The following is a 24,525-nucleotide window of genomic DNA, read 5'->3' on the forward strand; positions in this document are numbered from 1 at the left end:
CTGGCCCTGGCCCCTAGCAGGGGCAGGGACTGCTGGGAAAGGCAGGGGCAGCAGTGCTGTCAACATCCTCTTGACCTGACAGGTCCTTAGCCGAGTCCTCCCTCTTCAGAGACACAGCCGCCCTCCTCACTCCCCTCTCCTGAAGCCACCGCAGAAAAGGCCCCATGGCTCACGCCTATAATCCCAGCACTTTGGGAGGCTGAGGTGGGCGGATCACCTGAGGTCGGGAGTTTGAGACCAGCCTGGTCAATATGAGGGGCGCAAGGAGTTGAAGGGCGCAACAGAGCTGAGGGGTGCAAGGGAGTGCAGAAATCACAGAGCTGAGGGGTGCAAGGGAGTGCAGAAATCAGAGCTGAGGGGTGCAAGGGAGTGCAGAAATCAGAGCTGAGGGGTGCAAGGGAGTGCAGAAATCACAGAGCTGAGGGGTGCAAGGGAGTGCAGAAATCACAGAGCTGAGGGGTGCAAGGGAGTGCAGAAATCAGAGCTGAGGGGTGCAAGGGAGTGCAGAAATCAGAGCTGAGGGGTGCAAGGGAGTGCAGAAATCAGAGCTGAGGGGTGCAAGGGAGTGCAGAAATCAGAGCTGAGGGGTGCAAGGGAGTGCAGAAATCACAGAGCTGAGGGGTGCAAGGGAGTGCAGAAATCAGAGCTGAGGGGTGCAAGGGAGTGCAGAAATCACAGCTGAGGGGTGCAAGGGAGTGCAGAAATCAGAGCTGAGGGGTGCAAGGGAGTGCAGAAATCAGAGCTGAGGGGTGCAAGGGAGTGCAGAAATCACAGAGCTGAGGGGTGCAAGGGAGTGCAGAAATCAGAGCTGAGGGGTGCAAGGGAGTGCAGAAATCACAGCTGAGGGGTGCAAGGGAGTGCAGAAATCAGAGCTGAGGGGTGCAAGGGAGTGCAGAAATCACAGAGCTGAGGGGTGCAAGGGAGTGCAGAAATCAGAGCTGAGGGGTGCAAGGGAGTGCAGAAATCAGAGCTGAGGGGTGCAAGGGAGTGCAGAAATCACAGAGCTGAGGGGTGCAAGGGAGTGCAGAAATCACAGAGCTGAGGGGTGCAAGGGAGTGCAGAAATCACAGAGCTGAGGGGTGCAAGGGAGTGCAGAAATCAGAGCTGAGGGGTGCAAGGGAGTGCAGAAATCAGAGCTGAGGGGTGCAAGGGAGTGCAGAAATCAGAGCTGAGGGGTGCAAGGGAGTGCGAAGTCAAGCAGCCAGCACCGCAAACTCGAGCTTCCACCCTTGCTGTCTCTTTGCAGGCAACCACACGCACACTAGGTCAAGAATAAATATACAGGGGCCTCCTCCCAGGCTGTCTTCAGGCTTGGGAAGCCTGCAACTTTGTCCCCTTTCCCCAGCTTCCCAACCCAGCGGCTAAAGGCTTTCAGCAGGTGTCTGCCAACCCTGTCCACAGTCCTGGGGCCCTGCGTGGCACCCACAGGACAACCATGGGTGATAGCCCAGAGCCAGCGGCATCTCCGGTGAGGTCAGTGTCCTGGAATTGGTCAAACAGGATCACCCAGAGGATTCTGTGAGCACAGCCAGCATGACTCATGGCCATGATCAGCCTCATGGGCAGAGGCTGCCAACCTGGGATAGCCACAGCCACCGGCTCACCTCGCAGGGCAACAGGCCTTTTAAGGAGAGGGAGCTGGGGCAGTGTCCAGGTCCTGCCTCTGGCCAAGGCCTCTGCCACACTTCTCCACGCCTACCTGAGCTGAGAGGCCAGATCCCCACTGGGTTCAAATTTGGCATCACTTTTTAGACATGACCTTGGGCAAGTCAATTTCTCTTTTTGCTTATGACATGGAAATAATGCTCACCTCACAAGAGTGGAATTCGATGAGGTAATGTGTAGAAAGTGCATGACAAACGGTGCCTTTTAAGGAGTGGCAGTGGGGGCCGGTGGGAAGGGACCGGGCTTGGGAGTCGAGGTGCCCCAGCACTGTGCTCTGGCCCCACCCGGGGCTCACCGGGTGTCTTTGGAAGAGTTACTCAACCTCCAATCTGCTCGGCTTCCACTGTATCAAATGAGCTGACACCACCTGCCTGTTGAGATGATCACTCGAGTGCCAGCTTCTATCAGATGATGGGAGGCAGTGAGGATGGTGCCTGGGATAGGTACGGAAGGCTGCCTGGCCTCAAATCCCAGCCCAGTCACCCAGGGGCTTTGTGACCTGGGGAAGGCTCCTCAACCTCTTGGGGCAGGTCTCGGATGGAACCTGAAAGGTGACACCTCCCCGAGGGGCTGTGGTGAGCTGAGACCCTCAGAATAGCACCAGGTGCCTGGGTGGTGCCTCCTGAGCCTGGGCAGGCCCTGCTCATCTCACCCGGGGCTCCTGGCCTTTGCAGGATGTTCACTCCAAGAGCTCCTGTCTCCACTGATGCCAGTTGCTGGTTCCATCATCTCCATGTACCTGTGACAGCCCCTGGGGCCTAGAGTCCTTCAGAGGCCAGGGGCCCCTCTCCTCTGTCTCAGAAGCCTTCTCAAGGCAGTCCTTGGGTGGGCCCCTGAAGAACTCAAGGCAGTTCTAATAGGAAGAGGATGAGGCTCTGGGAACAGAGCAACACTAGCCCCCCGGGATCCCTGGGGCCACGGGGTAGGGTGTCAGCATCCCCTGCCGTGAAGCACCCGATTCACAGGAAGCCGGGGCCTCATCCAGGTTAACTGAGCCCTAACGACAGCTTGGCCCTAGGAGCAAGGCAGAAGGAAGGGGTTGGCAAGCCTGGTTCCCCCGGCACACACCTCCATGGCCAAAGGAGATGGGGGCCAAGAGAGGTTGTCTGGTCCCAAGGCCCAGAGGTTCCTGCAGGCACATGTGGAAAGGATAGCCTGATCCCCACAGGGGCAGCCAGGAGCCCATCAGTGGGGGAGGCCTCAGAAGGGTCAAGGGGATCAGCTGTGGGAGCCCAGGTTTCAGAGGCAACCACATCCGGATAGAAACCCCAGCTCTGCATCCCATGAGGCAGCGTCTTCATCAGGGTAACGGGGACGACAGCCTCTTGCTTTAGGAGGGTCTGAGGATGGTGCACGTAGCATCCTCAGAATAGCAGCCACTGCTGACAAGTGTCAGTGAACAGGAGGGGCTGGTTGCAGAGGGTCGTGGAGGTAGGGGAGGACGCAGGGACAGTGGACATGCCCCCAGGGAAAGGGTCACAAGTGTTCTGAGCCCACACAGATGCGACACTGCAGACCCTTGCTTTATTGGTCTGATTTGTTCACAGTTAAGCCCCCTGCTCAGAGAACCAATAGGCAGTGAACAAGTGAAGGAGGTGCCTCAAGCCTTTCAGGGTCAAGGCTCTGCTGGATTCCCCAGCCCATCACTGATTTTCTGCCCCTCTGCCTGGGAGGCTAGGTGGAAGGGGGGCTTCCTGGGGGTGCGGATGGGCAACTGCAGGGGATTTCAGTGTGGGACCCAGGGTCTGCTCTTCACAGAGGTGGAAGGGATGACTAAGTGTTTTATTACAGACCTACAAAAAACATGAGAGAATCATCTATTACTCTCGCTAGTTGGGGCTTCCTTTTTCTTTTTACAAAACAACAACAGGAAAGAGAAATGCAGGTGGCAGATGCACCAGGCACGAGGCTTCAGATCAGAAGGGACCAGAGATGAGGACCAAGGTGTGGCTGCCTGACCAGGAGCGCTGTGGGCTGGCCAGGGTTCTCTCCACGCATCCTGGGAGAACTGCCACAGGCCCTAGAGGGAGGGGATGAAAGCTGTGTGGGAGGGAAGACAGCGGTCGGTCCCCGGATCAGCAGCAGCACCATCCTCTGGCAGCCCTGGGCGGTCCGCCAGCTCGGAAGCACTCGTGGCCGGAGCCTGGGCTCTAAGCACGGGCCCCAGGGGCCAGACAGGAGGGAGGTGACAGCAAGGGCCGGCACGGAAGGGCTGAGTTCTACTGGGGTCCCGCGCATGGGCAAGGGAATCAGGACTTGCCCCCGTGTGTCAGCCAATCAGCTTCTTTAGGAAGGCCTCCAGCTGATCCTCATCCTTGATGCCTACAAACTTGTCCACCACGTCCCCATTCTTCATGGCCAGCACAGTGGGTACCGCCGACACCTGGGTGGGGAGGACAAGGGGGTCTAAGTGAATTGGAAGTGAACTCTTCTCAACTGCCATTCCTGGGCCTTTATGGGGAAGGGTGGTGGCTTATCCAGGGCATTGACTTCCCAAAGCCACGGGCAGGCCTGGAGGAATGTGGCTCTTCCCTTGGTGCAGGGGTACTGCAGGGCCCAGGGGCCACCCGCTGAAGAAACTTCTTCCACTGCGAGCTCCCAACATTACCCTTCCTCCCTCAACCACAAGACTGATTCACTGGCCCAGTGGTTTTGCTGGAATGACGGAAGAGATGGAAATAACTCATGCAGCTGCAGGCCAGGGCTGGGGCAGGGAGGAGTTAAGGGAAAGCCTAGCCCCAGGGGAGACAGGCTGAGGGACAGTTCGAGTCCTGGCTTTGCACTCACTAGCAAGTGGGCCTTGGCCAGGTCACAGCACCTTTCCGAGCCTCAGTGTCCTTTACTATAAAAGGAGGGTAATGTCTACCTTTAGGGTTTGGGATGGACATAAAAGATTCAAGTATAGGCTGGGCACAGTGGCTTACACCTCCAATCCCAGCCCTTTAGGAGACTGAGGATTGCTTGAGTTCAAGAGTTCCAGAGTAGCCTGGGCAATAGAGTGAAACCTTGTTTTTTTTTTTGAGACGGAGTTTCGCTCTTGTTACCCAGGCTGGAGTGCAGTGGCGTGATCTCGGCTCACCGCAACCTCCGCCTCCTGGGTTCAGGCAATTCTCCTGCCTCAGCCTCCCGAGTAGCTGGGATTACAGGCACGCGCCACCATGCCCAGCTAATTTTTGTATTTTTAGTAGAGACGGGGTTTCACCATGTTGACCAAGATGGTCTCGATCTCTTGACCTCGTGATCCACCCGTCTTGGCCTCCCAAAGTGCTGGGATTACAGGCATGAGCCACTGCGCCCGGCCGGTGAAACCTTGTATTTACTAAAACCCCCTCCCCAAAAATTCCCAGGCAAAGTGGTACAAGCCTGTATTCCCATACTTGGGAGGCTGGGGCAGGAGAATCACTTGAGACTGGGAGACTGAGGCTGCAGTGTACTGTGATAGTGCCATTGCACTCCAGCCGGGGTGACAGAGTAAGACCCTGCCTCAATACAAATAAACAGCCCAAGAAGTAGAAAGATTCGCATATAAAGCAGAGCTGAGGCTGGGCGCAGGGGCTCATGCCTGTAATCCCAGCACTTTGGGAGGCCGAGGCTGGCAGATCGTTTCATTTGAAGTCAGGAGTTTGAGACCAGCCTGGCCAACATGGTGAAACCCTGTCTCTACTAAAAATACAAAAATTAGCCAGGTGCAGTGGCAGGCGCCTGTAATCCCAGCTACTTGGGAGGCTGACGTGAGAGAATCGCTTGAACCCGGGGGGTGGAGACTAGAGTCAGCAGAGATTGCATCACTGCATTCCAGCGTGGGTGACAGAGACTCCCATCTTGAAAGGAAGGAAAAGAAGGAAGGAAGGAAGGAAGGAGACAGACTGAAAGAAAGAAAGGAGAAAGCAAGCAAGCAAGCAGAGCTGAGGTTCTGGCTAACCTGATCCAGCTCCTATCAGCCTGGTGAGCTGGGGCACGCCCCTCAGTAGCTCTAAGCCTCAGTGTTCTCAGATGCAAGATGGAGATACTAATAGCACTTCCATTAGAGGGTGTGAAGGCTGAATGAAATAATGAGTAAAGGCTCGGCTCAGCACAGCACCTGGCAAATAAGGGTAGGAACCTGGCACTGTGCCTGGCACACAGTGGGTACTCAAAAAAACAGTGGCTACAGAGATCACGAGGAAAAGTCTAACAGAGCCCCCATGAGAGCATGTTAGCTTGCTGCCGTGCTGAGTGAAAGGGTCCAGAAACTCAGGGACTTCTACTGGACAGCGTGAGAGGAGAGGTTTGGCCATACACGACCTGACGCTTATTAGCGGGATGCAGGCAGATGGCAGGAACAACATTCTTGGTCTGTGAAGAATTTACTCAGTTCCCTCAGGGGCCTGAATAGGTTACACAGAATTCAGATGAGTCTGCAGTCCACCAGACTGGCATTGTGAGGTCTCTGCTGCCTGGAATCCCTGCCTGGTATTTGTGGGCATTTGAGAAAACCATTTAAACAGAACAAGATAGGCCGGGCCCAGTGGTTCATGCCTGTAATCCTAGCACTTTTGGAAGCCGAGGCAGGCAGCTCACTTGAGGTCAGGAGTTCAAGACCAATCTGACCAACATGGTGAAACCCCGTTTCTACTAAAATACAAAAATTAGCCGGGTGTGGTGGCGCATGCCTGTAGTCCCAGTTACTTGGGAGGCCGAGGCAGGAGAATCACTTGAGGTAGAGGTTGCAGTGAGCCGAGACTGCGCCTTTGCACTCCAGCCTGGGCGACTGAGCCAGACTCCATCCCCACTCCAAAATAAAATAAAATAATATAAAAATAAAAAGAACAAGATAAACAGACTTTTCTTGTGTACAAGTTAACTACAAAGTAACAGCAGAGATTTATACAAACATACCAGGTCCTCACTTATCCCAGTGCTGCCCTGACACGGGCCATCTTGGAAGCCAGTAAGTAGTGTGTGCAAAACCTGTGCACATGGTAGTGAGAAAGGCATGCAGGCTGCACCGTCCCGCCCTCACCTACTAACTTTACGTGGCAGGCCCCGCACCCCACTCCTCCTGGGCACTTTGGGGACAAATACAGGTCAGAGGACACAGTCCTTGTCATTGTTAGTGCCTCAGGCCCCTTCAAAGGCTGTCCTGTCCCTAGGCTGATGGGGGTGGCAGACTGTCTCTAGGCAGGGCAAGGCCCAAGAAAGAGCTTGCTCCAGGAAGTGCCTGAAGCCACCCGGGCCTTCGTCGGCATTCTTTTGTGCCCTCTAGTGGTCTGCAAAGGCAGCTGGCGCGGGCTCCCGGCAGAAGCACAGAGCTCAACCACCGGCTCCCACCTGCACGCTGCTGCCCTATTCTGTTAATTAAAATAAACGCTTTATGCCACTGTGTAAGAAGTGGCCTAACTTTTTTCATGGCAGGACTCTAAGCTCACTGAAGAGGCTCGGAGAGTGGACTTTGCGTTCCTTAAGAACTCCAGATAGGAGGCCGGGCGCGGTGGCTCAAGCCTGTAATTCCAGCACTTTGGGAGGCCGAGGCGGGTGGATCACTAGGTCAAGAGATCGAGACCATCCTGGTCAACATGGTGAAACCCCGTCTCTACCAAAAATACAAAAAATTAACTGGGCATGGTGGCGCGTGCCTGTAATCCCAGCTACTCAGGAGGCTGAGGCAGGAGAATTGCCTGAACCCAGGGGGCGGAGGTTGCGGTGAGCCGAGATTGCGCCATTGCACTCCAGCCTGGGTAACAAGAGCGAAACTCCATCTCAAAACAAAACAAAACAAAACAAAACAAAACAAAACAAAACAAAAAAAACAAAAAAGAACTCCAGATAGGGACAAGCACAGTGGCTCACACCTGTAATCCCAACCGCTTTGGGAGGCCAAGGCAGGACTGCTCGAGGTCAGGAGTTTGAGACCAGCCTGGGAAATACAGCAAGACCTCGTCTCCACCAAAAAAAACCAAACAGCAACAACTCCAGATGAAGGCCATAATGATCGCACTCATGTAAACCTCCACACATGCCTGAACATGCACAGACCTTGCTGGTTATCAGGTATACAGCAGACATGCTGTGGATAGAGGTCTAGTCGTTACTGATCAAGGGATTTTTTAAGTTGAGCTTAAACACACGTGTATGCACACGTGCACGCACACACACACACAACCCCCCCCCCCCCCATGCTAGGGGCTCACAGGAAACCTGGGCTGGAATGGGACTTCCCTCTTTCCCGAAGAGGTGGCCGAGCCTCTGCTGCTCCTGTGTTTGGCCATCAGGAGGGGCCAGCTCCTGTAAACACTGCCTTACATGGAAGTGCACAGGGCTGTGGCACATTATTCTGGAATGTTTCGAGTGTGAAAGAGGCAGTGACTGAGCCAACTGAGCAGCTGAGGAAAAGAGCCACTAAGTTGTGTTGCCTGTCCTGTTCCAGGGACGTACTTGGAACCTCCTATTTTTCTTTTTTTTTTCTGAGATGGAGTTTCGCTCTTGTTGCCCAGGTTGGATTGCAATGACACAATCTTGGCTCACTCCAACCTCTGCCTCCTGGGTTCAAGCAATTCTCCCACCTCAGCCTCCCAAGCAGCTGGGATTACAGGTATCCACCACCATGCCCGGCTAATTCTTATTTTTAGTAGAGACGAGGTTTCTCCATGTTAGTCAGGCCTGGTCTTGAACCCCGACCTCAGGCGATCTGCTCACCTCGGCCTCTCGAAAGTGCTGGGATTACAGGCATGAGCCACTGGACCCAGCCAGAACCTCCTATCCTTGGATAAACACCCTCTACCCTCAGGGCAGGAGTATGTATGTGTGTGCAGTCTCTTTCTACTAACCCACAGCCCGCCTGCACCGCCACTGAGCTCGATGTCCTGGCATGTCTTCTGTCTCACCCCGATTGCATCCATCTGTTCACTCAGCTAAGGACCTACCAAGGGAAAGGCACAGTGCTAGGTGCTGTGGGACACTGCAGCCTCCTCCTTGGCTCATTGCAGGGTTGAAAGGAAAAGATCACTGTCACGTACTGCGTGCTTTTTTGTGTCAGGAATGATATAAACACCTGCATATGCTATCTCACACACTCCTGGCTGTGGGCAGGGTCATTTTAATGATGAGAATTCTGAGGCTCAGAGCAACTACTGCAAAATGATTTCGTGTATGCTGGGTGTGCCTGTAATCTCAGCACTTTGGGAAGACTAGGAAGGCAGATCATCTAAGGTCGGGAGTTCGAGACCAGTCTGGCCAACATGGTGAAACCCTGTCTCTACTAAAAATACAAAAATTAGCAGGTCATGGTGGCACATGCCTGTAGTCCCAGCTACTCAGGAGGCTGAGGCAGGAGAATGGCTTGAACCCAGGAGGCAGAGGTTGCAATGAGCTGAGACTGTGCCATGGCACTCCACGGTGGGTAATGCTGTGGGACACTATCTCAAAACAAACAAACAAGGCCAGGCATGGTGGCTCACGCCTATAATCCCAGCACTTTGGGAGGCCGAGGCAGGTGGATCTGAGGTCAGGAGTTCAAGACCAGGTTGGCCAACATGGTAAAACCCTGTCTCTACTAAAAATACAAAAGTTAGCCAGGTGTGGTGGTGAGCGCCTGTAATCCCAGCTACTTGGGAGGCTGAGGCAGGAGAACTGCTTGAACCTGGGAGGCGGAGGTTGCAGTGAGCTGAGATCGCACCACTTCATTCCAGCTTGGGTGAAAGCGTGAGACTCCATCTCAGAAAAAAAAAAGGAGCTGGGAACCGAAACAAGATCTGGTTGACTTTGCAGTCCAAGGCATCAAACTCTGCTGTGCTTCTGCCCAGGAGCAAAGAGTCAGAGACATCTACGGAGTCCCAGCAGGGGGAAGAACATGTGCGGACACATTAAAGGGTCTCATGCTTCAAATACAAAATGCCAAGTGTTTTGTAAACGCTTTTAGATATGAGACGGTTCTTGGAAAAACCATTACTGAAAAAAATCAAATCCAACGACACGACATTCTGGCAAAATTAGGGAGACAGTGAAAAGATCCAGAGTGGCCAGGGCTGGATGGAGCAGGAAGGAGAGATGAACAGGCAGAGCACAGAGGACACAGGGGCAGTGAAACGACTGCATGATGCCAGAATGGTGGACACTGGCCATTCCACACTTGTCCAAACCCACAGAGGGCACAACACCAAGAGTGTTGTAAACACTCCCGATGTAAACTTTTGGCTTTGGCAGATGATGATGTCAGTGTAGGTTCATCAGTTGTGACAAACCGATCACCTGGTGGAGGCTGTTGATAGTGGGGGAGGCTGTGGATGCGGGAAGGCGGGGGTCATGTAGCAAGTCTCTGTACCTTCCCCTTCCTCTCAACTTTGCAGTCAACCTAAAACTGCCCTAAAAACATACAATCCTCAAAAAGAACAAAAAAAAGAGATGACTGCCTGCTGGGGGATTAAGGGAGATGAGGGGTGGGGAGGAGTGAACTGCTGGAGAACAGGGGAGCTGAGGGTGGTGGAACTCCGTATGGCACTGGAATGATGGGCACATGCCATTATACATTTGTCCAGTGAGCTTTCTCATTGGCAAGCAGTCTGTGCTGAGAGCGGCAGCTGAGACACAGGCTTCTGAAGGGCTGTTCCTCCCCACAGAAAGTCAGTCCAGGGCCTTCAGAACCAGAAAGTCAGTCCAGCGCTGTCATAACTTTGGCTTCAGGCTGGATATGGTGGCTCATGCCTGTAATTCCAGCACTTTTGGAGGCTGAGGAGGGTGGATCATGAGGTCGGGAGTTCGAGACCAGCCTGGCCAACATGGTGAAACCCTGTCTCTACTAAAAATACAAAAATCGGCCAGGTGTGGTGGTAGGTGCCTGTAGTCTCAGCTACTCAGGATGCTGAGGCAGGAGAATTGCTTGAACCCGGGAGGTGGAGGTTGCAGTGAGGTGAGATTGCACTACTGCACTCCAGGCTGGGCAACAGAGCAAGACTCTGTCTCAAAAAAAAAAAAAAAAAAAAAAAGGAGAACTTTAGCTTCTCCATGTTGGCTCAGGATGGCCAGCCTTGGCATCACCTGAGAGCTTGTTAGAAATGCTGTCTTGGTGGCTGGGGCAGTGGCTCACGCCTGTAATCCCAGCACTTTGGGAGGCCAAGGCGGGCAGATCACGAGGTCAGGAGTTTGAGACCAGCCTGGCCAACATGGAGAAACACTGTCTCTACTAAAAATACAAAAATTAGCTGGGCATGATGGTGGGTGCCTGTAATCCCAGCTACTCGGGAGGCTGAGGCAGAAGAATTGCTTGAATCCAGGAAGTGGAGGTTGCAGTGAGCCAAGATAGCGCTACTGCACTCCAGCCTGGCGACAGAGGGAGACTCTGTCTCAAAAAAAAAGAAAAAAAAAAAAAAAAAATACGGAAGACTAAACAGCAAAAAAATTTGGCCAGGCACAGTGGCTCATGCCTATAACCCCAACACTTTGGGAGGCCGGGACGGGGAGGGCAGATCACCCGAGGTCAGGAGTTCAAGACTAGCCTGGCCAGCATGGCAAAACTCCATCTCTACTAAAAATGCAAAAATTAGCCAGGCATGGTGGCAGGTACCTGTGATCCAGCTACTCAGGAGGCTGAGGCCGCAGAATCATTTGAACTCAGGGGACGGAGGCTGCAGTGAGCCAAGATCATGACATTGCACTCCGGCCTGGGCAACAATAGTGAAACTCTGTCTCAAAAAAACCCAAAAAAACGAAAAACGAAGAAAGAAAAAAACAAAAAAGTTCAAATAAAGACAAGTTACTCCAAAGTGCAACTGTAGTGGTGTCTGAATGATCTGATTATAGGTGACTTTTTCACCCTTCCTGTCACTTGGGTGTATTTCTGCAATGCTTCTTAAAGGGCACTCACATCAGCCGGGTGCGGTGGTTTGCCTGTAATCCCAGCACTTTGGGAGGCCGAGGTAGAGCGGTAGTGGGAGATTGAGAGGATTCCACAAGAGGCATTCCCTCTCACCTCCCAGACTTCACGGCAGGACTTCATGCCCACCCCCACAACAGGCTCCTGGGAATGGTCCTTGGCATTCCCGCCACCCCACGAGACACGGGGGCGGGGCCTGTGGTGGTCTTGCACTCGCAGTAGTTACCACAGTCCCTGCACACGGCTGGCCCTCAGGAGGTGTCTGCTGAATAGTTATTCATATATTGGCTGAGGCTAAAGCTGTGGTGTCTGGCAGAGCCAGGAGGCCAGAGACATCTGAAGCCCACGCATAACCTGTGGGAGGCCCTAGGAGCCCCAGCCTGGGCTCTTACTGAGGTGTAGACAGGCAGGGGAAAGCTAGGGGCATCCAAATGGGCAGACAGATGCCTCCCTGACTGAGAAGTCAGTGGCCAAACTTTTTGAAAAAGTGACTCACCCCTCCCCCAGGCCCTGTAAGCAGCCCTGTTACCAACTCCCAAGGCAGGCCTGCTTCAGTGGCCGCCTGCAGTGACCATCACGATTGTTGCCTGGTCTCCATCTCCCCTGCTTCTGGTCATCGAAGACTGATATGCCTTTGGGTAATCACTCCCCACTCCCTGCCTAGCTCAAGGGGTAGCCAGCCTATTCTCACCCCTCCCCCACCACCCATTTCCTGCCACAGGGGACTAGATAAAGGATGGATGCCTCTATTTGAGCTTGTCTAGTGAGAGTGAGGACTTGTAAACTCTAAAGAAGAAAACAGCCTTCTCTTTCAGTCACTTGTTACCTGGAGGAGGAAGGAGGGAGGGGTGAAGGCTCACTCCAGCTAGGTTGAGATATTTCAAGAAGGCCAGGTGTGGGCTGGGCATGGTGGCTCAGGCCTATAACGCCAGCACTTTGGGAGGCCAAGGTGGGTGGATCACAAGGTCAGGAGTTCAAGACCAGCCTGGCCAACATGGTGAAACCTCGTCTTTACTAAAAATACAAAAAATTAGTGGGCGTGGTGTCAAGTGTCTGTAATCCCAGCTACTCGGGAGGCTGAGGCAGGAGAATTGTTTGAACCCGGGAGGTGGAGGTTGCAGTGAGCTGAGATTGCGCCATTGCACTACAGCCTGGGCAATATGGCAAGACTCAAAAAAAAAAAGCAAAACAACAACAACAAAGAAGGCGGGGCGTGGTGGCTCAGGCCTGTAATCCCAGCACTTTGGGAGGCCAAGGAGGGTGGACCACGAGGTCAGGAGATCAAGACCATCCTGGCTAACATGGTGAAACCCTGTCTCTACTAAAAATACAAAAAATTAGCTGGGTGTGGTGGTGGGCATCTGTAATCCCAGCTACTCGGGAAGCTGAAGTAGGAGAATTACTTGAACCTGGGAGGCGGAGGTTGCAGTGAGTCGAGATCTCACCACTGCACTCCAGCCTGGGCGACAGACCGAGTCTCAAAACAAAACAAAAACAAAAAGGTTATTTCAACAAAACCAGAAATCTAGATATTAACATGAAATATGAGTTTCAAATACCAGCATCTGGTTCCTATTACTTTAAAATACTTCGAGTGCCAGAGTAAAAGTGTCTGTGAGCCAGATTGGGCCCCCAGGCTGCCAGGTGCGACCTTAGCTCTGTAACAGTGCTACCCTCAGCATGGCCATCCAGAGATCCCTCCCAATCTGGCTGTAGACTGCTTCCCCCAGCTCCGTGCTTGGCCCTTCACTCTGGCCACCCAGACAAAGCAGACCTCTCCCCTTTCTCCAGTGCAGTAGTCTCCGAGGCCCAAAGGGTGCCCCCACCACACACACCTCCAGGCATCTGGCCCCTGCTAGTCTGTAAGCAATCCAGGCTCATCAGACCTCAGGGCTTTTGCTTAGCCTGAAAGGTACTTCTAAAAACCCACATGCTTCACTCCCTTCCTGTTTCTGCTCAAAGGGATATCTACCCTAGCTTACCCTTTAAAAAAGAAACTCTGCCCCATACTCAGTACTCCCATCCCCTTTTCCTGATGTTATTTTTCTCCATTGAACTTATTATCTAAAACAGTGGTCAGCGATCTATAGTTCACGGGCCCAATACAGCCTATTGCTTGTTTTTGTAAATAAAGTTTTACTGGAACACAGCCACGCCCGTTTGTTTGTATAGTGTCTACGGTTGCTTTCAGCTTCGAGGACAGCTGAATGGTTGCAGCAGAGACCACTGCCCTGCAAAGCCTCAAATACCAACTGGTCCTTCAGAGAAAGAGTTTGCTGACCCCTGATTTAAAATACTAGAATGTAGACTCCATGAAGGCAGAGATTTTGTCAGTTGTGTTCACTGCTTATCCTCAGCACCAAGTAACAGTACCTGGTGCTTGAGGGACTCTCAAATATCTGCTGAGTAAATGGACAAACACATCAACCATGTGAGATGACCCTTCCTTCTTCCCTGCGCGTCCTTCACGGCTCAGCTCAGAGCTTCTCTCTAACGTGAAGCATGCCCTGCCCAGCTCCCCCACAAGCAATCAGTCCCTTCTTCCTTCATGCACCTCTTCTTTGCGCACTTCTCACCCTACGTTGAGATGATCCTTCTACCTGCTAGACTACGAGCTGCTTAGAGACAAGATCTCATCTTATTTGTGTCAGAATCACAAATGCTTGGTGCATCGAGCTCCCAAATGACTGCACCCTGAACACGTGGGTAGATGAATAAAGGAACGTACCAAAGTCCAACAGTAAGAGAGTGACCTCGAGTTTTTGGGTCAGATAATCTACTTCCTAAAAGTGGTGACGAGAGACAGGTGGCCCAGAGGATCAACAGTCACCTCTGCAAAGTGCTCTAAGCTCCTAAAAGCTCTGGAAAAAACAAGACACCCTGCTTACTGGCTCCCTGGTGTTCTCCAAGGCATCTCCTACACCAGCTACCCCTGGGCCTGACGCCCCCTACACTGGCTGGCCTGTGGCAACCCCCTGCCAATCCATACCTCATACTCAATGGCAAGGTCAGTGTTGTCATCAATATCCACCTTGGCCATCACCACCTTCCCGTGCTGCTTGGCCACCATCTTCTCTAACCTCGGCCCAAGGATCTTGCAGGGTCCACACCACCTCCAAAGGCGAGAAAGGAAGCATCCCGTCAGTCACAAGAGCACTCGGCATCCCCTACTGGCTCCCCAGACCTGCATCTTTCCAAGGAATCTTTTGCCTTTATTGTCTCTGTTTACCATGTTTAAAAATGAACACACCAGGCTGGGCACGGTGGCTCATGCCTGTAATCCCAGCACTTTGGGAGGCCGAGGTAGGTGGATCGCAAAGTCAGGAGTTCAAGACCAGCCTGACCAATACAGTGAAACCCTGCCTCTACTGAAAATACAAGAAATTAGCTGGGAGTGGTGGTAGGAGACTGTAATCTCAGCTACTTGGGAGGCTGAGGCAGGAGAATTGCTTGAACCTGAGAGGCGGAGGTTGTAGTGAGCCGAGACTGTGCCATTGCACTCCAGCCCGGGCAACAAGAGCAAAACTCCACCTCAAAAAAAAAAAAAAAAAAAAAAAAAAATTAACACACCAAATGGTAATGCCAAGAGATTCTGCACGTGGGCAATCTTCACAGATCCCAGACTTCTAAAACACAGGCCTCATCACAGACTCTTATAAAAGTGACTTATTTCAGTATATCTCAGATATATATAGAGTTATACACAAGAATATGGGATTGGAAGTTACAAGGTCCAAACAGAGCTTCCTCACCAACCAGCTGATTACTCTGGGGCCCCAGTTTCTCCATTTGAAAAAGAGAGATTATGGCTCTCAAAGCTATTGTGAGAGATCGACGATGGCAATGTGGGTAGACATGCGTTGGAAGCCGTGGGGTTATTTCAAACACCGTGTGGACTCAGAACTAAAAGGCAGGAACCAATGGCCAGGAGTGTCTACAGTGTGCCAGTCCCTGTGGAAGTACTTGCTCTGCTCTTACCAAACATACCCCTCAACTTTGCAAAGAGAACACACCTTCCAAAGACTGAGGCCTGTACGAGTCAAGAAACCCATGCAAGATTAGAGAAGCACAGCTGGGATCAATCACAACCCAAAATTGTGCAGAAAGTGTTTTCTTTGGCTGAGCGTGGTGGCCCAAACCACGATCCCAGCACTTTGGGAGGCCGAGGTGAGCAGATCAAGAGGTCAAGAGATCGAGACCATCCTGGCCAACGTGGTGAAACCCCGTCTCTACTAAAAAATAAAAAAATTAGCTGGGCGTGGTTGGCTCACACCTGTAATCCCAGCACTTTGGGAGGCTGAGGTGGGCGGATCACGAGGTCAAGAGATCGAGACCATCCTGGCCAACATGGTGAAACCCTGTCTCTACTAAAAAATACAAAAATTAGCTGGGCATGGTGGTGCATGCCTGTAGTCCCAGCTACTTGGGAGACTGAGGCAGGAGCATTGCTTGAACCTGGGAGGCAGAGGGTGCAGTTAGCCAAGCTTGTGCCACTGCACTCCAGCCTGGCACCTGGCAACAGAGCAAGACTCTGTCTCAAACAACAACAACAGCAACAAAAACAAAGCAAAACAAAACAAAAAGAAAGTGTTTTCTTTCATTCCCAAGCTACTCTGCGATCCCACAGCCCGTTGACCACTATCACTGCCCTAATCACAGGTACTCCCTTCTTGATGGCGAGCGCATCCAGGACAGGCCTGGTGCTGTCATCTCTATGTATGTGGCACCAAGGAAAGTGCCTGGCACTGAATGAACAACTCCCACTCCACTTCCTTACTGAACAAAATGAAGCATTACTCCATTTATTGTTCATTTTGGAAGCCCTCTCTGGACAGCTCACTATACCAGGAAAGGAAAATAGTTCCACCGTTCACAAACCCCTGGCTGACAACTCATATTTCATTCTCAGAATTTATTTATTTTTGAGATGGAGTCTCACTCTGTCGCCCAGGCTGGAGTGCAATGGCATGATCTCGGCTTACTGCAACCTCCGCCTCCTGGGTTCAAGCGATTCTCCGGCTTCAGCCTTCTGAGTAGCCGGGTGTGGTGGTACACACTGCACCCACCCAGGCCTAATGGTTTTAAATGCAGAGAACAGGCCAGGTGTAGTGGCTTATACCTGTAATCCCAGAACTCCGGGAGGCCGAGGCGGGTGGATCACCTGAGGTCAGGAGACTAGTCTGGCCAATATGGCAAAACCCCATCTCTACTAAAAATACAAAAAAATTAGCCGGGTGTGGTGACGGGCTTCTGTAGTCCCAACTACTTGAGAGGCTGAGGCAGGAGAATCGCTTGAATGCAAAATTAGCCAGGTATGGTGGCAGGCATCTGTAATCCCAGATACCTGGAGGCTGAGGCAGGAGAATTGCTTGAACCCAGGAAGTGGAGGTTGTGGTGAGCTGATCGTGCAACTGAATTCCAGCCTGGGCAACAGAGTAAGAATCTGTCTCAAAAGAAAAAAGAAAAATACCCCTCAGGCCTGGTGCAGTGGTTCATGCCTATAATCCCAGCACTCTGGGAGGCCAAGATGGGAGGACTGCTTGAGATCAAGAGGTAGGGACTGCAGTAAGCCTTGATTGTACCATTGCACTCTACACTCTAGCCAGGGTGACAAAGTGAGACCTTGTCTCAAAAAATAAAATAAAATAAAAACAACTCGTAACACCTAAAAACCCTTTGTGCAAGAACTTAACTCCTATTATAAGTGAAGAAAGGGTAGACAAGAATATCAAGTGGCCTGCCCAAGGCCACAGGGTGAGTCAGAGAAAGAACTGGAAAGATGGCAAAAGAATCTGTCAGATACCTGCCCAGAAGGCCCTTTCATATCTTTTTTTTTTCCCTGAGATCGAGTTCCGCTTTTTTGACAGGCTAGAGTGCAACGGCACGATCTCGGCTCACTGCAACCTCCACTTCCTGGGTTCAAGCAATTCTCCTGCCTCAGCCTCCAGGTATCTGGGATTACAGATGCCTGCCACCATACCTGGCTAATTTTTGCATTTTTAGTAGAGACAGAGTTTCATTATGTCGGCTAAGCAGGTCTCGAACTCCTGACCGCAGGTGATCCGCCTGCCTTGGCCTCCCAAAGTGCTGGGATTACAGGTGTGAGCCACTGCGACCGACCTGAAGGCCCCTGATTTTGTAACTTATGCTTCACTGGTTCCTCTCCCAGGATGCCTCATTCAGAGAGCTTTGTCCAGCTTTTGTGTAGTTAGGTGTCTAGCCAGGCCCCAAAGGTCTAGAAATGAAAAAAGCCAGGCTAAAAATCAGAAGGGCAGAGGGACTTAATATTTCTCTCTAAAACAAACTCAGCACTGAAAGAAAACGCCTTCCTATGCCCTGCATGCTTGGGCACCACAGCAGTGATATTGATTTTTTTTTTTTTTTTTTTGAGACAGAGTTTTGCTCTTTTTGTCCAGGCTAGAGTGCAATGGCATGATCTCGGCTCACTGCAACTTCCACCTCCTGGGTTCAAGTGATTCTCCTGTCTCAGCCTCCCAGGTAGCTGGGATTACAGGTGCACGCCACCACCCCTGGCTACTTTTCTATTTTTAGTAGACAGGGTTTGGTTATCAGGTTGGTCTCAAACACCTGATCTCAAATGATCCACCCACCTCAGCCTACCAAAGTGCTGGGATCACAGGCATGAGCCAACATGCCAGGCCAACACTGATAACTTTTTGCTAGCCCTTCCCACAGATTTCATGGCAAGATGTTAAAATCAACTTATCTGCAGGGCCAGGAACTGGTATACACCAAAAGCAAGATGACACTACAGTTGTATTTTTCCAACTCTGGTCCATGCAGATGATGCTGAGCTTTCTGGGCAATGAGAACACAATATGTGTTTCCCAGCACTAACCACAGTCAGCTTTGCAGACTGTTCACTCATCTGTCTTCTACCAGACTGCACTCTCCTTGAGGGCAGGGACTGGGTCTGACCAGTCTTTGTAATGAGTCTACACATGAGCAGCATCAAATATGGTCCTGGGATGTAGCAGGTGTTCAATAAACAGCTGAACATGTAGGACCCTAGTCTTCCATGGACCCCCAGTACTCACTGTGCATGGAAATCCACAACCACTGGCGTTTCACTGTTGACCACTCGGTCTTGAAAGTCAGGTCCATCCTGGATATTAAAGGTCGTCAAGGAGATCCTGGTGGTGTATATTGTCCGGGCTGGGTTGGGTGTTACAGTCAGGCCACGAGGGGTCTGCAGAGCTTGGGAAGTGAGGGGTGGCCCCCAACCCTGAGAGAACTTCCTGGAGACGACCGAGGCCAGGAACCTCCTCAGGAGAAGTCGCTGAGCCATCTGTGAGGGAAAGAGGCGGAAGAACTGGGGTACACAAAAAGGAAGGCAACACACTAGAAAAAGAAAGGGATTTGGGGAGTACTTGGGGTTCAAGAAGAGGCAGAGTTGGAAGCAAAATGCAAGGAAATAATATGTAAGATTTGTAGTGTAGAAGTGATGAAGCAATGAGAATCAAAGGGAAGGAATAGCCAGGCAAATCAGGAGGACAGGAAAACTGGCTTCACAACCAAGAAGAAATCAGGATTTAGATTATAACAGAAGAATGAGAGGAATAAACCAATATTTATGGTGCACCTGCTAAGGGCCAAGTGCCTTACATGCATTATTGATCTTCCTACTATTGCACTGCCCATATCAAAAATAAGGAAAGGAATTCGAGGTTAAGCAAGTTAAGTGACAAGCCCAAAGTACCCCCGCTATTAAGTGACAGCCAGCATTGGAACCTAGGGTCGTCCGCCAAGTCCTCACTCCAACTATTGCTCTTTGAAAACGTGTTTTAATGGGAGATTAGGAGGATAAAATGATTGGGAAAGATGACACGTAACAATTCAAGGAGGAACTGAGTGTGAGAGGAACCAAAAACGAAGAGACATGTACTGGAAGGAACAATCAAAAAGGGACACGTGTGGAGGGAAATGGGTAAAAACGGACCTACCAGGGACCCCCGCTCTCCGGCGAGCCAGGTCCCTCCGCCCGGGGCCTCCACCCACCCGGGGCCTCCGCCCGCTTAGCCGTCAACCTGCGCAGGAACGCGCTAGCAGCGTGCCACAGCATCGACACCACCTGGGGCCACCCCCACAGCACTCCTACCTCCCTGCACCGCCAGCGGAGGGATGCAGAATCCAGCCCTCCCAGTCAAGGGCACTCCTGTCGTCACTTCCTCAGAGGACAGGCCTAGCGTCACTTCCGGGGGCAGACAAGCGGAAAAGCATCGGTCTCCAATTTGGGGGTCTACGATTTTCCGCCAAAAGGGATGGCGGGAGGAGTCACAGCCGAAGGGGCGGGGCCTCAGTTAGGGACCGGAAGCAATGAAGAGGCCGTCGGGGTAGGGATTGGAAGAAGCGGGCCGACCCTGGTCTGGGCAGATGGAGGGTTGCGGGGGAGGAACCGGAAAAGGTGGGCGGGCCCTAGAGGAAGGACCGGAAGAGGAGGTGATGGAGCGGGGGCGGGGTGTGTAGCAAGGGAAAATACTTAAGGGAGAAAAGGCGGTTGAGAGGTCCCCGTAGTTTTGGATTTTGCCAACTTATTTTGCTTTATTTTATTTATTTATTTATGAATGACAGCGTGTCGCTCTGTCGCCCAGGCTGGGAGTGGTGGTAGCAAGGCAGGGTACTTAAGGGAGAAAGGCGGTTGAGAGGTCCCCTGGTTTTGGATTTTGCCAATTCCTGTTGCTTTATTTTATTTTTATTTATTTATTTATGAATGACAGAGTTTCGCTGAGTCGCCCAAGCTGGAGTGCAATGGTGCGATGTTGGCTCACTGCAACCTCCAACTCCCGGGTTCAGGCGATTCTCCTGCCTCAGCCTCCCAAGTAGCTGGGATTACAGGCACGTGCCACCACAACCGGCTAATTTTGTATTTTTGGTAGGATGGAGTTTCTCTATGTCGGCCAGGCTGGTCTCGAACTCCTGAGCTCAAGTGATCCGCCCCCTTTGGCCTCCCAAAGTGCTGGGATTACAGGCTTGAGCCACACTGCACCCATCCTATTTTAAGTTTTCACTAGCAGCCTCACCTGTTCCTGGAATTTGTAATACAAAGAACAATTTTCAACCAATCAATAGCTTAACATAAATTCTTTCTCATTCAGGTAACCTTGCATATGAAAGAAAAAAAAAATTCTTCTTGCTCTGTCGTCAGGCTGGAGTGCAGTGGCCTGATTTTGGCTCACTGCAACCTCTGCCTCCCAGTTCAAGCGATTTCCCTGCTTCAGCCTCCTGAGTAGCTGGGACTACAGGCACGCACCAATACGCTCAGCTAATTTTTTGCATTTTAGTAGAGACGGGGTTTCACCATGCTGGCCAGGATAGACTTAAACAGATATCATCTCTGGTGACCCTTTCCTGGCCTTCTCTGTGCATCCATCGTTGACCAGACGATATTCTGTATTATTGGAACTGCCTTTGCAAAATGATGAAGTAGGCTGGGTGCAGTGGCTCACACCTGTAATCCCAGCACTTTGGGATGTTAGATATAGTGAACTCCAATTTTCTCTTCAAAGAATCAGTATGTCAGTATGTTCAGCTCTCTTATTCTTTAATTCTCCATTTTAAAGTTTAACTTCCTGGTTCTCTGTGCCCCCTTGCCTCTAGTTTCAGTAAACAACTTTCCCACCAGTTCTAATCAGTAGTTCACATCTGTTACCCCTGGTCACCTGCTCTGACTTGTTCTGTAACCATCCTTCCCACCAAACTACCAACCCTGCCACTCCGGCTTGTACCCCTGCTCTCTTTAAAGTAGCCAGTTGGAATTAATTTAGATGATGCAGTCCAACCCTAGCCAATAGGGGAACAACACAGCAGTAGGGGCTACCTGCATTAGGAATAAGAACCCCTTTCCCTCTCTTGTCCAAGTGTGTGCTCACTGTTGCTCCATCTGTGAGAGGCACCCTTCTAGAAATTGTCTTGCTGAGAGAATTTATATTGGAGTGCTGCTACTTTTGTGGCACTGAAAATTTACATATAACAAGGAGGTTTAGGTGGGTGGTCAGGAGTTCAAGACCAGCCTGACCAGCTTGGAAAAACCTCGTCTCTACTAAAAATAGAATAATGAACCTGGGACGTGGACGTTGCAGTGAGCCGAGATTCAGCCACTGCACTTCAGCCTGGACGACAGAGTGAGGCTCCATCTCAAAAAAAAAAAAAAAAAAAAAAAAAAGACAGAGAAATCTGACATAGCTGACTCTATTGTAAACCCAAAATACAATTCTAAGGCCCCCTAACCATCTGAATGGGCTTCCTCCTTAGCCAAAAGGTAACCTGAGAGACTGTTTCAGGCCATGATGGGAAGTGAGGGTTGGACCCGCCTCGTTCTACCTCTCTGGCATCAATATCAACACAGACTTTAAGTCTGATAAGAAATATTTTACAACCTATCCTTTCTGAAGCCTACTACCTGAAGGCTTCCTCTGCAAATAAAATCTTGGGTCTCCACAATCCTTTATCTTAACCCAGGCATTCCTTTCTGTTATTCCCAGGTCTTTAGATAAACTCAACCAAGGCTGGGTGCAGTGGCTCACACCTATAATCCCAGCACTTTGGGAGGCCATGGCAGGAGGATCACCTGAGGTCAGGAGTTCGAGACCTGCCTAGCCAACATGGTAAAACCCTGTCTCTACTAAAAATACAAAAATTAGCCAGGTATGGTGGCAGGCGCCTGTAATCCCAGCTACCCAGGAGGCTGAGGCAGGAGAATCGTTTGAACCCAGGAGACGGAGGTTGCAGTGAGCCGAGATCGTGCCACTGCACTCCAGCAGTGCTTTCTCTACCTACGAGCCAGAAGCCCTCACTTCAGGTTGTCCTGCCTTTCCGGACCAAATCAATGTATTTCTTAAACGTATTTGATTGAAGTCTCATGTTGAAACCACCAATGCACAATTATGACTCAGACAGTAAAAGATATCTAACCTAACCGATGCCATCTTGCGTCTAATCTCCAAGCGTTCCTTGTTCATTTTTGGGCATAGACTGAACTAACTCTGGGAGGAACTTAGTTTATAGTTTAAAATGAAGACGAGGCTGGGCGCAGTGGCTCACATCTGTAATCCCAGCACTTTGGGAGGCTGAGGAGGGAGGATCACCTGAGGTCAGGAGTTGGAGACAAGCCTGGCCAATGTGGTGAAACTCCAGGTCTTCTAAAAATACACACAAACAAATAGCTTGGCGTGGTGGCGTGCCTGTAATCCCAAATACTCAGGAGGCTGAGGCAGGAGAATCACTTGAACCCAGGAGGCGGTGGCTGCAGTGAGCCGAGATTGTGGCACTGCACTCCAGCCTGGGAGACAGAGCCAGACTCTGTCTCAAAACAAAAACAGAACAAAACAAAAAACAAGAACAAATAAAAACAAAGACGATAACAGCTCTTTGCCAAAACAAACCTCCTTCTTGCCTGGTGACTAGATTGCCTTTGTAGAACTAAGAAATTAACCACAAGATTAGAAATTATGGTTTAGGAGTCATGTAGCTGGAAGCTATAAGATTCTGACCCTCCCTAAACTGCCCCTAAAATCAGTGCTTGAGATATTTTGCTGACCCTGTACTTGCTGGATCAGCTGAAACCACCCGGATCCATAAACCGGCTCATCTGATCTTGTATCCCCAACCCAGAAACTGACTCAGCACAAGACGACAGCTTCCACTCCCTATGATTTCATTTCTGACCTGACCAATTAGCACTTCTGGCTCACTGGCTTCCCCCAATGCACTAAGTTGTCCTTAAAAACTCTGATCCCCAAACGCTCAGGGAGTCCGATTTGAGTAATAAGAAAACTCCAGTCTCCTGCACAGCCAACTCTGTGTGAATTACACTTGATTGCAATTCCCCTGTCTTTAGAAATTGGCTGTCTAGGCAGCAGGCAAGGTGAACCCATGGGGCAGTTACAATGTCTTCCTAAAATGTTTAAAACCAAAGCTGTACGCCAACCACCTTGGGCACATGTTCTCAGCACTTCCTGAGGGTTGTCATCCTTCAGACTGACCCCACCTGGACTTATGACTCATGACTCAACTGATCCTGTGGCCCTACCCAGAGGCAAGCTCAGTGCAGGAGGACCAGGACCATTTCCCGCATCCCTATGATTTCATACTCGACCAATCAGCAGTGCCCATTCCCTAGCCCCTTGCCCTCCAAACTCTCCACAAAAACCCCAACCTCCAACCCCTCAGGGAGACTGACTAGAGTGATAATCCCAGTTCTCCCATGTGGGCTGGCCTTGCAGCAACCAAACTCTCTCTACTACAATGGGGTATAACAGAGACCCCAGAAGGGTGCTCCCACTCTGCCCATTTTCTTTTTTCTTTTTGACACAGAGTCTAGCTCTGTTGCCTAGGCTGGAGTACAGAGGCATGATCTTGGCTCATCACAACCTCCACCTCCTGGATTCAAGCAATTCTCCTGCTTCAGCCTCCCGAATAGCTGAGCACCACCATGAGGAGGGGGTTTCACCATGTTGACCAGGCTGGTCTTGAACTCCTGACCTTAAGTGATCCACCCGCCTCAGTGGATTTCAGTAGATCGATTTTGTAATCCCGAGTAGCTGGGATTACAGGCAAGCACCACCACACCTGACTAATTTTTTATATTTTTGGTAGAGATGGGGTTTCACCACGTTGGCTACGCTGTTCTCGAACTTCTGACTTTAAGCGATCCACCCACCTCAGTGGATAGATTTTGTTTGTGCAGCTGGCAGAAAGAACCTGCAGGTGACAACACTGTTATTGTCTGCTTCTTTATTCCTTACCCCTCACTACACCGTCAGCCCCGAAGGTCCATCTGTTTCTCCACTGTTTACCTCAGGGCTAGATGCATCATAGAAAGTGCTCTGTGATTATTCCATGAACAGAGAGCAGTGACCCAAATCTAAACTTTTTCCCCAGCACATTACCTGGCCCCATTCCAAAATCATTGCCATGGCTTCTTCCAGCTCATCTTGGCCACATCATGCTGTTATCTGTCCTCTGTCTGATTGGCAGGTCCATGTGCTGTGCAG

General features: G+C 51.1%; 1 protein-coding gene across 6 annotated transcripts; it reads right to left on the reverse strand.

The window, feature by feature from the left end:
• Positions 1-3,169: 3,169 nt before the first annotated feature.
• Positions 3,170-19,696, reverse strand: TXN2 (thioredoxin 2). 6 transcript variants are annotated; one of them, XM_035271500.3, is made up of 5 exons: positions 19,632-19,696; positions 18,571-18,821; positions 14,502-14,625; positions 3,926-4,048; positions 3,170-3,458 (listed from the first exon to the last, which is right to left on the reverse strand). In XM_035271500.3, exons 2-4 carry the CDS (start codon positions 18,819-18,821, stop codon positions 3,935-3,937), a joined length of 489 nt encoding a protein of 162 aa, XP_035127391.3. In that variant the 5' UTR covers positions 19,632-19,696; the 3' UTR covers positions 3,170-3,458; positions 3,926-3,934. The 6 variants fall into 6 exon arrangements, with proteins under 6 accessions (XP_035127391.3, XP_078195943.1, XP_035127388.3 ...); XM_078339817.1 differs by having other exon boundaries at positions 19,477-19,696; XM_035271497.3 differs by having other exon boundaries at positions 3,170-4,048.
• Positions 19,697-24,525: the final 4,829 nt, after the last annotated feature.

The sequence above is a fragment of the Callithrix jacchus genome, chromosome 1, assembly GCF_049354715.1.
Source record: "Callithrix jacchus isolate 240 chromosome 1, calJac240_pri, whole genome shotgun sequence".
NCBI classification, from domain to species: Eukaryota; Metazoa; Chordata; class Mammalia; order Primates; family Cebidae; genus Callithrix; species Callithrix jacchus.

What these genes read in the sequence shown, in the direction of transcription:
- TXN2 (XM_035271500.3), bottom strand. Translation starts at nt 18,821, where the DNA reads ATGGCTCAGCGACTTCTCCTGAGGAGGTTCCTGGCCTCGGTCGTCTCC. An exon ending in GTTGTGGATTTCCATGCACA is followed by an intron (nt 14,626 to 18,570) that starts GTGAGTACTGGG and finishes TCGCCTTTGGAG; the next exon opens with GTGGTGTGGACCCTGCAAGA. An exon ending in ACCTTGCCATTGAGTATGAG is followed by an intron (nt 4,049 to 14,501) that starts GTATGGATTGGC and finishes CTCCCCACCCAG; the next exon opens with GTGTCGGCGGTACCCACTGT.